Here is an 11,314-nt window from a genome sequence, read left to right as displayed (position 1 = left end):
AAAAAAAAAAAAAAAAAAAAAAAAAAAAAAAAAAAAACTTCCCCATTTAGTTTTTGAAAAAAAAATAAAAAATCTTCTATTTTCTGTGAAATGGAAAACAGAAAATAGAAATTATGATTTAGAAAATAGTTTTTTTTTCTAATTTTTTTTTTCGCCTATAAACTTCTACTTCACTTATTTGTATTTGTTTACTCGTATCATCTACCTAACTATGTTCTATATCCCTCTACCACTACCTACATACTCTATCACCTCCCTTATCTACTTACCATTCTATCACCATCATTATTCATACTATCTACATATTTTGTTTGTTTGGTCTACCCATGTTACCAAGAATGACAATGGGTAAGTACTCATATATTTAGTTATTTTCAAATTCGAAGTTAAAACTACTCAAATACCAATAAATATTACATGCATGTAACCATTATATTCCAAACTCGATTGACACTAACCATATAGTACTCGAAAGTCATTTTCAAACATATTACACACACACACACAATTGGGCACGAGAATGTCACTACTATCTAAGAGCATCCACACCAGTGTTTTATTCATGTTTTTGAGGATGAAAATGCCACATGGAGAAGAGAGGAGGTACGTGAGAGAAGACAAAGGTTCATCTCCAATTTTGGGTTAATGGAACAATAAATTCTGACATTAATTTGCGTAAAACATCACAAGTTGTGCGCGTTTTGCATACAGTAGGCGCCCAACGGGCGCGTTTGGTAGATTTGTTTTTAAATTTTTTTAAAAATCAATTTTTTTTCTTTTACTTTCTTCCCATTTTCTCTTTCCTAATCACACTTACAAAATCTCTCAAAAAATTGCAAAAGACCTCACTATTAAGAATGCTCTAAACACATTTCAAGCCCGGCCATCAATATTCAAACCCATCTTATTAAGGTTGTTTAAATAACTTTATATTTTCTCATTTGAAGAATAGATGGAAAATATATGTTGATAAACAATTGCTTTTCTATCATTTTTTTAATGGAAAAATAAAAATGAGAAAAGTGTGAAAAAATGAAAAACAAAATGAAGTAAACATGATTACTTTTTTCTCAATTTCTTGCGAGTCCATGACTCTACCGCAACGTCCGCAAGTATCTTTTAATTGTATCTTTTATTCTTTTAATTATATCTTTTGTTCATTACCACTAGTTATAAATATGCACAATGCACACTTATAAATTGCCCAATGAATAAAAATGAATATGAAAATATTTGATAGAAATAAAGGTAAAATCAAATAGATCTTGCTAAGTAATGATTATATGATACAACTTGACATTATTTTTACACATAAACCTTTAAAAAATGTATCAAAATTGATTTATTATAGACATAATTATTTATATTTATATGTCATAAAGTGTTTGACCACATTTGTTTTTTTTTTTTTTTGTTTTTGTTTTGTTTTTAGTTATTGTTATTATTATTGTTATTGTTGTCATCGTTGTCGTCGTTGTTACTATTTATTTTCCATTTTAATAATAATAATAATATTATTATTATTACTATTTTTGTTATGAATGTCTTTTTTTATGCGGAGCATTCTTTTACATGTTAACCACTAAAGTAAACAAATAATCTTACCAAATATTTCTTTATAAACCGCTAAATTAATATGTTGGACAAAACTGTGGACACAATCCGTGAACCGCTAATTGCCAAACAAAACCATTAATAGAAGAAAAATAAATGAGTAGTATAAATGTAGGAAAATTGTCAAATACACTTTCGAATTTTATATGAAAAGTCAATTAAATTATCGAATTTTTAAAAGTTACAATTAAGCACATTAGCATGTCAATTTAGTGCATTGAAATCCAAAAATTGAATAGTAGTGAGTAGTGACCTATAATAGCAGGGCGCTGGGGTTCCGACAATGTTCCAGCAACCTCTAGAAAGAAAAATCAGTGACCCGCAACAAAGGAACGGTCGCCGATCGCCTTCTTTAACCTTGTCGGAACCCATAGTGACCTATAGCTATTATAGGTCACTATTTTGGTTTTGTGCTTCAATGCACTAAATTGACATGTTGATGTGTTTAATTATAATGTTTGATCATATAAAGTTCAAAAATGTATTTGACATTTTCTCATAAATTTATTCCATATAGAGGGTGTTTGGTTATTGGCTTATCAGCCAAAAAATAGCTTACTTGACCAAAAATAGCTGATTTGACCAATCAATAAGCTGTTTTCTAGTGTTTGGTAAATGACTTATTGGTCTGACTTATTGGCTTAATAAGCCAAAATAGAAAAAGTTGATGAGTGTAGCGTTTCGAAATAGCTGCTTTCATAGCAAACACGGTATGGCGGCAAGCTCATGCATGGCAAAGAACTTGGCAGGAGGCTTACGCAACCAGGGTTGGCACTACATTGTCAAGAAGCAATGAACACAACCTTTCAAACTCAGGCATGAGATGCTTTGTGGACGCTGCCCTATTTGAAGAACACGACTTGGCTGGATTCGGCGCAATTGTAGTAAATAATGCAAATCGACATGTGGCTGCCTGTTCGGGCTCTGCAATATGGACCCATACCTAGCTGAGGTTTGGGCTATAAAAGAAGCACTATCATGGATTAAAGGCCAGGATTGGGATCCGGTTACTGTTTTATCGAATTGTATGAACGCGTGCAATAGCTTAAAGGATGACCGTTCCTATGGTGGCATACTCAAAAAGGAATGCAAGTTTATCATGACATCGCTATCTCATGTGTCCATTAAATATGTAACTAAGACAAAGAATATTCAGGCCCATGAGTTGGCCAAATCCACCTTATTGTATAGAGACTCTAGGTATTGGCAATTTATGCCTCCAAGTTGTACCTTTGAGTTTCCTATTACGTAATGGAATGATAGTTTTGATTTTCAAAATAAAATAAAATAAAAATAGCTGCTTTGCTAAATGGCCATTTTATCCTTTAATCTCTAATCCTTCAGCAGCATACATTCGCATTATCCCTCTTTCCTCCGCGAAACCGTGACTGCCTTTTTGGATCTGCCTCTTCTAGTCTCCTATCCATGTTGATTGCCGCTACGCAATACTCACGGTAGTCACTCTTCAATTCACAACTTAAAATTAGTGCCTTCTTTTTAATTAAAAGAAGTTCAAAATTAGTGCTTTCTCTTCAATTTGCAATTTAGAGATAATAATAATAATAATAATAATAATAATAATAATAAATTTGAAAAAGTAATTTAAAAATTAAGAAATTAGTACAATGCCCTTATAGGTCATTTTACATCCAATCAGCTGAAAGTAAACATCTAATTTACCAAACACTTTTCTATAATCAGTTGATACAATCAGCTGGTCAAATCAGTTAACACAATCAGCTATCAATTATCAGCTAAACCAATTAGCTACCAACTATCAGCTGATTGCCAAACACCCCCATAATGGCTATGTTTGGCAAACTTAGCTGAAAAGGTAGCTGAAAGCTTAAAAGTAGCTGAAAACTGAAAAGCTATAAGCTCGAAGCTGAAACCTGAGGAGCTGGTATGCTTAAAAGTGTTTGGTAAAATTAGTTTTTTGATAAACTGATAAATATAAAAAAGATTAAAAAGGACATCTTCATACAATTTAAATAATTTTAAATTTAAATAGGTTTGTTTATATATTAAAATATAAAATAATAAAATCAATATATTTAAATAAAATATAAAGTAAGAACATATATTTGAAAATATATAAAGTAAAAAAAAATATTTATAATTCATAAGATTAGTTCATACAAAAATTAATGTTTAAACATAAATATCAAACTTAAATTACAACCAAACATAATGAAAAGAAAATATCAAAAGGGTTTTAATTGAGAGGGGTAAAGGATGTCATTTATTTAAAATAATAAGGATAATGATGGAAAAAAGTTAAAAAGCTACTAGCTTATTTTGAAAAGCTACCCAAGTAGCGTTTCAAAATAAGTTATTATTTTAAGCTACTAGCTTATTTTGAAAACATTACCAAACAGAGCTTATAATTTATTAGTAGTTTAAAATAAGCTATAAGCTCTACCAAACAGAATCAATATGATACTCCGTGGGAATTACTACGGAGTAATTAGGGAGTGACCAGTAGAAGCACGTGAGATCAGGATTCAAATTTCAAAACGAAGGGAGGGAAGCACGTGACAATCATAGTATCAGTTACACAAACGCTCCCTCGCCGCGTCCCAAAACCTCAAAATTTGAATTGAAATTCCCAATTCATCAGTCGATCGGAAGAAACAGAGAGAGTGAGAGAAAAATCTTCTCTCAAGTTCCACCAAGAAGAAGAAGAAGAGTGAAAGAGATCGGCACGGAAATGGAGAAGTACGAGAAGCTGGAGAAGGTGGGCGAAGGGACGTACGGGAAGGTGTACAAGGCGAAGGACAAGGCGACGGGACAGCTGGTGGCTCTGAAGAAGACGCGCCTAGAAATGGACGAGGAGGGAATCCCGCCGACGGCTCTCCGGGAGGTTTCTCTTCTCCAGATGCTCTCCAACTCGCTCTACATCGTGCGCCTCCTCTGCGTCGAGCACGTCGACAAGAAAGGAAAGCCTCTGCTTTACCTAGTGTTCGAGTATCTCGACACCGATCTCAAGAAATACATTGATTCCCACCGCAAAGGCCCAAACCCTAGGGCTCTCCCGCCTACGCTGATCCAGAGCTTTCTATATCAGTTGTGCAAGGGCGTTGCTCACTGCCACAGCCACGGCGTTCTCCATAGGTATTTGATTCGAGTTGATCTTCCTGTTTTGATTGAATTTGCTCTGCGATGTTTGATGGTTCTTCGTTTCCCTTTTCAGAGATCTTAAGCCACAGAACCTTTTGGTTGACAAGGATAAGGGTATACTCAAGATTGCCGATCTCGGTCTTGGAAGGTCTTTCACTGTGCCCCTCAAGAGCTACACTCATGAGGTTTGTTAATTTCTGATCTCATTTCCTCCTGATCTCTCATAAACTTTTCTATCTTACGGTTGTGTTTTTATTTCGAATCAGATTGTGACCCTATGGTACAGAGCCCCAGAAGTGCTCTTGGGATCCACTCATTACTCGACTGCAGTTGATATGTGGTCTGTTGGTTGTATTTTCGGTAAGCTTTATTCAGTTTCCAGTCTCCTTGTTCATAACGGGTGAAAAGTCCAGTGATTAGTAGGGCATATGATGCCATTCTTGGCACTTGATTGTTGATTCTTTGATACCGAACCCTAACCAAAACCCTAACTTTACTACAAAAGCTAGCTTGCTAGTGAGTGGTGTTTTGACTTCAACTTAAGTATCACTCCACAATTTAGAGGTGGGATCGTATCATTCTTCAAATTTACTTGCAATGGTTTTTACGACTTGTGGCTAAATAAGGTTTTGAGGTTATTTTGGCTGTATATATATTCCAGGATTAATTCTGCCTTTCAGTTGATTGACTGATTGATCATGAAAGAATTGTAAACACTTTTGCTTCCCTCTACAACCTTAATGGGATTGCCTCACTTTTTTAAAAAAATAAAATTTACAATTGCTTTTTTTGATGCACAAAACTTCCATGTTGTCAAGTACCGCACTGTGATCTTATTATCCATTGTTCCACAAAGCTACAGTTAGATTTTGCCCAACCAGAATAGTTGTTTCTGAAAGCAGTTGCTTATTTTATCCTCTGTTGTTGCTTAATATTCTGGTTCTTGATGCAGCTGAGATGGTAAGGAAACAAGCATTATTCCCTGGGGATTCTGAGTTTCAGCAACTGCTTCACATATTCAGGTTTCAGTACTAAAATGGAATTTGTCTGCAGTTCCTTGTGTTCTTTTCACTTTATTATCTCTTCCACAACACATTGCTTAATAACTGCAAAACTAGCATTGTTGCTACTACTACTTCAGCTTGTGTTAAGACATTGGTACATCATTCTTAATGGTGAATCTGTGATCTAGCCTTGAATATGGATATGGAAACAATTTTTGAGCAGACTAATAGAGAGTGCCAAAAACTTCTATTAGATTCTAGACAGATAAGTTGGTTCTTGTTGGTGGGGTTCTATTAGGATGAGTTAGTTCTATTTGGACTCATTTTTTGTCCACAAAAGGTGAAATTCCCTCTCCCCTAGGGCCCTAACACCCTAGTCTGACAGGATAGTGGAGGAATAAATTACGGTGCCCAATATGGTACACCTAAGTAGATATGAAATGATCAAGAATTGTCCTAATTATCTCTAGATCAGGAGTTGTAATGTGAATTATTAATGAAGTAGCACTTCCCAATCTATCTTTGTTTTCATTTGAGCATTTCCCTTAATCATCCATGTGTATCTGTTTAAGGAACAACAATCAAATTAGCATAAAACCTATATTGTCTGTTCTACTTAGGTCTTATAGAATGACTTCTCTTTCTGTGGTGTACCCATGAAGGTTGCTAGGAACACCAACTGAGCAGCAGTGGCCTGGAGTGAGTTCTCTGCGAGATTGGCATGTGTATCCACAATGGGAGCCTCAGAGCTTGGCTCGTGCTGTCCCAACTCTGGGTCCAGATGGTGTGGACCTTCTAACGGTAATTTCTGCTTTCTGTAAGATTTTTGAGTAATCTTTCTCAAGTTAAAATCTTTGGGAGCGTGTAAGGTGCTGTTAACACCTAATACAACCAAAAACTCTTTTTGAATTGCACTGGGTATGTGGGAACAACCAAACATGCATTTTGAGTTATACTAATTGTCCTGGGTATGTGGAAACAACCGAGCATACATTTTGGGTTGTACCCGCTGTTTATTGTCTCAAGTATGTAGGAACAATCCAAGTATGCGATTTGAGTTGTACTAGGTGTTTAATTGCCTCGGGTATATGGGAACAACCAATCATATATTTTGGGTTGACCCGGTGTTTATTGTCTCAAGTACGTAGGAACAACCAAGTATGCAATTTGAGCTGTACCCGGTGTTTAATTGCCTTGGGTATATGGGAACAACCAATCATACATTTTGAGTTGTACCCGGTGTTTAATTGTCCCAGATATTAGAGAACAACTAAGCATATATTTTGTGTTGTACCCGATGTTTAATTATTATTCTAGGTATATGGAAACAACCAAGCATGCATTTTTGAGCTGTACGCTGACATTTTATTCCTTGGATAATTATATGATGATAGTCTTCCTTTTACTAAAACAATTGCATTGTTGCTGACATACAGAATATGCTGAAATATGATCCAGCTGATAGGATATCAGCAAAAGCTGCTCTTGATCATCCCTACTTTGACAGCTTGGACAAGTCTCAGTTCTGAACCCCATTTGGTTTCAGTCTTTGTTACAAAAGGATGTCATCATCTTGGTGAATATATCTTTCATTCATGTAATAGTGTTTGGAAGCCTATCACATCTCACATTATATCTAGTAGTGTTTCCATTTTCAAAACAAGTGTGTATACTGTATACGGCATACCATCCACCATTGATCTCCGGAGTATATTTCATGTGTTTTCCCTGGTGGCTTTGGTAGGCCACTTGAGATGATTATATATTTATATGGTAATCGAACCACCAACTTATATCAAATTAGTGGTACATTACCTACATCTTGTGATTGTGATTACCCTAAGATTATATTTTGATATGGAAAATGTTCTTTTAGTAAAACAAATATTATTTGGTTTATATTATATGAAATAATGGATTTCAGTCTCTCAGTTATTAACTTTTTATAAGGTGGTGATTTTTTGTCTAGCATCAATAAAGATTGTTAAAGTTTTGTTATTTTGTGTTTTAGAGGTTGAGCTTGTTAGTTAATATACAATCAAAATCATTAAAAAATTAGAGGTTCAAGAATTATTATATTAATATAATTTGATATAATTTTTGTGTGTATGAGAGAAACTTCTTATAGCAAATATATGTGGATCAATTTGCATTCTCTTGATCTCCCTACTCACATTTTTGTGTAATTATTTCCTCTCTACATTTTTCAATTCCGATTTGTGGGATTTCGGATAATTTGTAGAACCGCAGACGAATGCTGCAGAAAACACATCAGAAATCGAAGAGGGTTAAAAACAGGGAGAGAGAGAGAAGAAGAGAAATAATAATTATAATTATTAGTTTAGGTGATGGAAGGATTAGAAATAGATGGAATAATCGAGAGATTATTGGAAGGGAGGAAGTGCAGATCGAAGAAGATTCATCTTGCGGAATCTGAGATTCGTCAATTATGTATGGTCGCCAGGGATGTCTTCCTCACCCAACCTAACCTCTTAGAGCTCGAAGCCCCAATTAATGTTTGCGGTGAGAACGAACCCTAAATTCAAAATTGATGAAATTGATTTGTGTAATTTCTTGCTGGAATTGGTATAATAACGATAATGAGCGTTGATTTGGTGCAGCAGGCGACATTCACGGCCAGTATCCAGACCTTCTACGGCTGTTCGAATCCGGCGGGTTCCCGCCGGACTCTAACTACCTCTTCCTCGGCGACTACGTCGACAGAGGGAAGCAGAGCGTGGAGACAATCTGTCTTCTCCTCTGCTACAAAATCAAATTTCCCGATAACTTCTTCATCCTCCGAGGAAACCACGAATGCGCTTCGATCAACCGGATCTACGGATTCTACGACGAGTGCAAGCGCCGCTACAGCGTTCGCCTCTGGAAGACCTTCACCGAGTGTTTTAACTGTCTCCCTGTGTCCGCCGTCATCGATGATAAGATACTTTGCATGCACGGCGGCTTGTCGCCGGAGATGGAGAGCTTGGACCAGATAAGAGCCCTCGAGCGGCCCGTGGACGTGCCGGATGCGGGGCTGCTCTGTGATCTGCTTTGGTCCGACCCGGAAAGAGAGACTAAGGGGTGGGGTGAGAATGATAGAGGCGTTTCATATACCTTTGGCGCTGACAAGGTTGCGGAGTTCTTGAGGAAACATGATCTTGATCTCATTTGCCGCGCTCACCAGGTTTGATCTAACTCTATACTACAAAATGCAATATAATGGTAATTTCATCTCTATCAATTTTTATCTATGCACGGTATGTATAGTATGATTGTCTCCACGTTAGAGTTGTGAAACATCCTTAAGTTTAGTGTTTAAATTTCGCCATTTAGCCCCGATTATTATAGGTAAGTAAATGTTACATCGATGTGATGTTACGGTTTCAAGACACTCTATTCATTGCCCACAAAAGACAAAATTCCCTTACCCTGAGTTCTAAACTGTAGTAAATGTAACTTTCAAGAAACTGTTGTCCACAAAAGACAAAATTCTCTTACCCGGAAAAGTTCCAACACCCCAACCGGACAAGATAGTGGAATGCTAAATAACGTCGTTTAGCTGTTCAACGGTTCATTAGGTGGGAGGATCAGTGCATCACATTGGGTGTAGCTTGTTCATTAAGGCGATGAATACAATCTACCACCCAAGATACCAATTGTCTGCCTATGTGGTCAAGAAACTCTATCCCTAAGTGAGTTATTTGGGTTAAAATCACAATGATTTGAAATAAACTAAGCATGATATTTGCTACCAGGCCATAGTCAAGGAGCTAAAATGACTGCATGCAAACAATTAAAAAGTCAAAATTACACTTATGGATGATGAAGGAAACTCACAGTCACTATTAATGTTGTGCATTGAGTAAATCCTGTCTTGTAATCCTAATCGATAAAGGACCAAATGAGATAAATTAATCTAGGTTACTCATAGCTTATTGTATATCATTATGTAACAATGCAAGCAGCATGGATTGATATTGGGAGGTATATATAAATGGCAATGGCAGGTGGTTGAAGATGGGTATGAATTCTTTGCAGACAGGCAGCTGGTGACCATATTCTCGGCACCAAACTACTGCGGAGAATTCAACAACGCAGGCGCACTCATGAATGTGGATGCCACCCTCCTCTGCTCTTTCCAGATCATCAAACCTCATAGAGCCAAACCTGTGTTTCTAGACTAACTACATTCTTCACACTCCACTGTTCATCGTACCAACTTTCTTCCAACAAATCTCAATGTTGTGTTGTCGCTCACAGCTCTGTCTTAGCCTTGTATATAGCTAGCCAAGCCTGCATGCGCAACCAATGCTTTATTAGAGTTGTATACATGCATGCAATCAAAGCATATATGTTTTATTTAGGTGGTTGTAGAAGCATTTTCTTTTTAATCTCATCACTATTTTGTACTTGTATAGTAAGATACACTTTTTGTACAAGAAAAACAATATTTGCGATAAATGTCATACTTTTTTATATGATTCGCAAATTATTTATGTTGGTTTTATGACTTTGCTGCTAAAGGACCGACTAATATGTATTTCAATAAATTTCATAAGAGTGTGATAATATGAAGAACAAAAACAGAGAGTGTATTATCCTGGTGACTAGCCGAGGATAAAGAGTTTCATGGACTCAACCATCCCAAGCACCTCCAACATACATGCTCAAATTGTGCATCCTCGCGCTCACGAAACAATACGACTCAAAATATTTATAGGTCGATCAAGGGTGAATATAACTCTCCTTGTCCGCACGCATCAATCTAACCTCAATACAAATTCATCAATCAATTGGACAATCTAACTAAGTTGATTAGGCTATTAACCTGGTAGCGAGTTAATGTTTCAAGTTCAACACTCGGAAATAGCCTATTGGCCTATTTAGTTTGAGCCAATTAGTTATAGGTAATCTGAGCTAGTTTATCCTTTTTTACCGACTAAAATCATAAGATGGAGTTTATCTAATGTACACTTTTGAGTGCAGATTTTCTTCGTCACCCAAATTAATCAATCAGTTGAGCAGGTGAAGACTTACTATGGCCTTGGTTAGTAAATGGCGACGAATCTCCCATTTTGACCAAGGTCAAAACACTAAAAACAAGATTTGGTTACTCAATTGTTTGGAAAATGAAATGTTGCATGTTTGCATTTTGAAAAAAGATTAATCATCTTATACGGAGTAATATTTTTTCTTTTAAAAAAACACATGCAATTGAAGAACCATTAAGGCGGCACTTTAATGCTTGCCCATCCGTTGATGGGCAAACAATTAATTTTAGAAGAGGAGCATTGTTCCTAGAGAGAACACAAAGAGCTTCTCTTCCTAAGTTACTGATGTGGGATCATCCGCTGGTAAAATCACTAATACAATTCGCTATCCGCTATCTGTTTACACATTTGGCTAACCTATTGTCAAACAAGATCTATGTCGCAAGAACATGTTCCAAACTTTAATCATCATCACGCAGGGTTGGTTGGACGTACACATCGTCACAGTCGTGATTTTCTACTAATTACGAAGAGAAACAAAGCGTAACAAATTAAACCAAAGATATCACATGCACGTCAAAGTTT

At 36.1% G+C, this 11,314-nt stretch overlaps 2 protein-coding genes across 3 annotated transcripts; both read left to right on the top strand.

The window, feature by feature from the left end:
• Positions 1 to 4,201: 4,201 nt before the first annotated feature.
• On the top strand, positions 4,202 to 7,558 carry LOC116028716 (cell division control protein 2 homolog C). The gene is made up of 6 exons (XM_031270523.1): positions 4,202 to 4,728; positions 4,808 to 4,919; positions 5,001 to 5,094; positions 5,687 to 5,756; positions 6,401 to 6,539; positions 7,175 to 7,558. The coding sequence occupies exons 1-6, from the start codon at positions 4,325 to 4,327 to the stop codon at positions 7,265 to 7,267; spliced, it is 912 nt and encodes a 303-aa protein (XP_031126383.1). The 5' UTR covers positions 4,202 to 4,324; the 3' UTR covers positions 7,268 to 7,558.
• A 348-nt stretch (positions 7,559 to 7,906) lies between these two features.
• Positions 7,907 to 10,227, top strand: LOC116028790 (serine/threonine-protein phosphatase PP1-like). Of its 2 annotated transcripts, none has more exons than XM_031270609.1 (3): positions 7,907 to 8,261; positions 8,363 to 8,922; positions 9,746 to 10,227. In XM_031270609.1, the coding sequence occupies exons 1-3, from the start codon at positions 8,087 to 8,089 to the stop codon at positions 9,920 to 9,922; spliced, it is 912 nt and encodes a 303-aa protein (XP_031126469.1). In that variant the 5' UTR covers positions 7,907 to 8,086; the 3' UTR covers positions 9,923 to 10,227. The 2 variants fall into 2 exon arrangements, with proteins under 2 accessions (XP_031126469.1, XP_031126468.1); XM_031270608.1 differs by having other exon boundaries at positions 8,360 to 8,922.
• Positions 10,228 to 11,314: the final 1,087 nt, after the last annotated feature.

This window comes from Ipomoea triloba, chromosome 9 (genome assembly GCF_003576645.1).
Source record: "Ipomoea triloba cultivar NCNSP0323 chromosome 9, ASM357664v1".
NCBI lineage: Eukaryota > Viridiplantae > Streptophyta > Magnoliopsida > Solanales > Convolvulaceae > Ipomoea > Ipomoea triloba.
This window is presented reverse-complemented; position numbering and strand designations above follow the sequence as displayed.

What these genes read in the sequence shown, in the direction of transcription:
- LOC116028716 (XM_031270523.1), top strand. Translation starts at nt 4,325, where the DNA reads ATGGAGAAGTACGAGAAGCTGGAGAAGGTGGGCGAAGGGACGTACGGG. An exon ending in GTCTGTTGGTTGTATTTTCG is followed by an intron (nt 5,095 to 5,686) that starts GTAAGCTTTATT and finishes TTCTTGATGCAG; the next exon opens with CTGAGATGGTAAGGAAACAA. An exon ending in CAACTGCTTCACATATTCAG is followed by an intron (nt 5,757 to 6,400) that starts GTTTCAGTACTA and finishes GTACCCATGAAG; the next exon opens with GTTGCTAGGAACACCAACTG.
- LOC116028790 (XM_031270608.1), top strand. Translation starts at nt 8,087, where the DNA reads ATGGAAGGATTAGAAATAGATGGAATAATCGAGAGATTATTGGAAGGG. An exon ending in AGCCCCAATTAATGTTTGCG is followed by an intron (nt 8,262 to 8,359) that starts GTGAGAACGAAC and finishes GATTTGGTGCAG; the next exon opens with CAGGCGACATTCACGGCCAG. An exon ending in TCATTTGCCGCGCTCACCAG is followed by an intron (nt 8,923 to 9,745) that starts GTTTGATCTAAC and finishes TGGCAATGGCAG; the next exon opens with GTGGTTGAAGATGGGTATGA.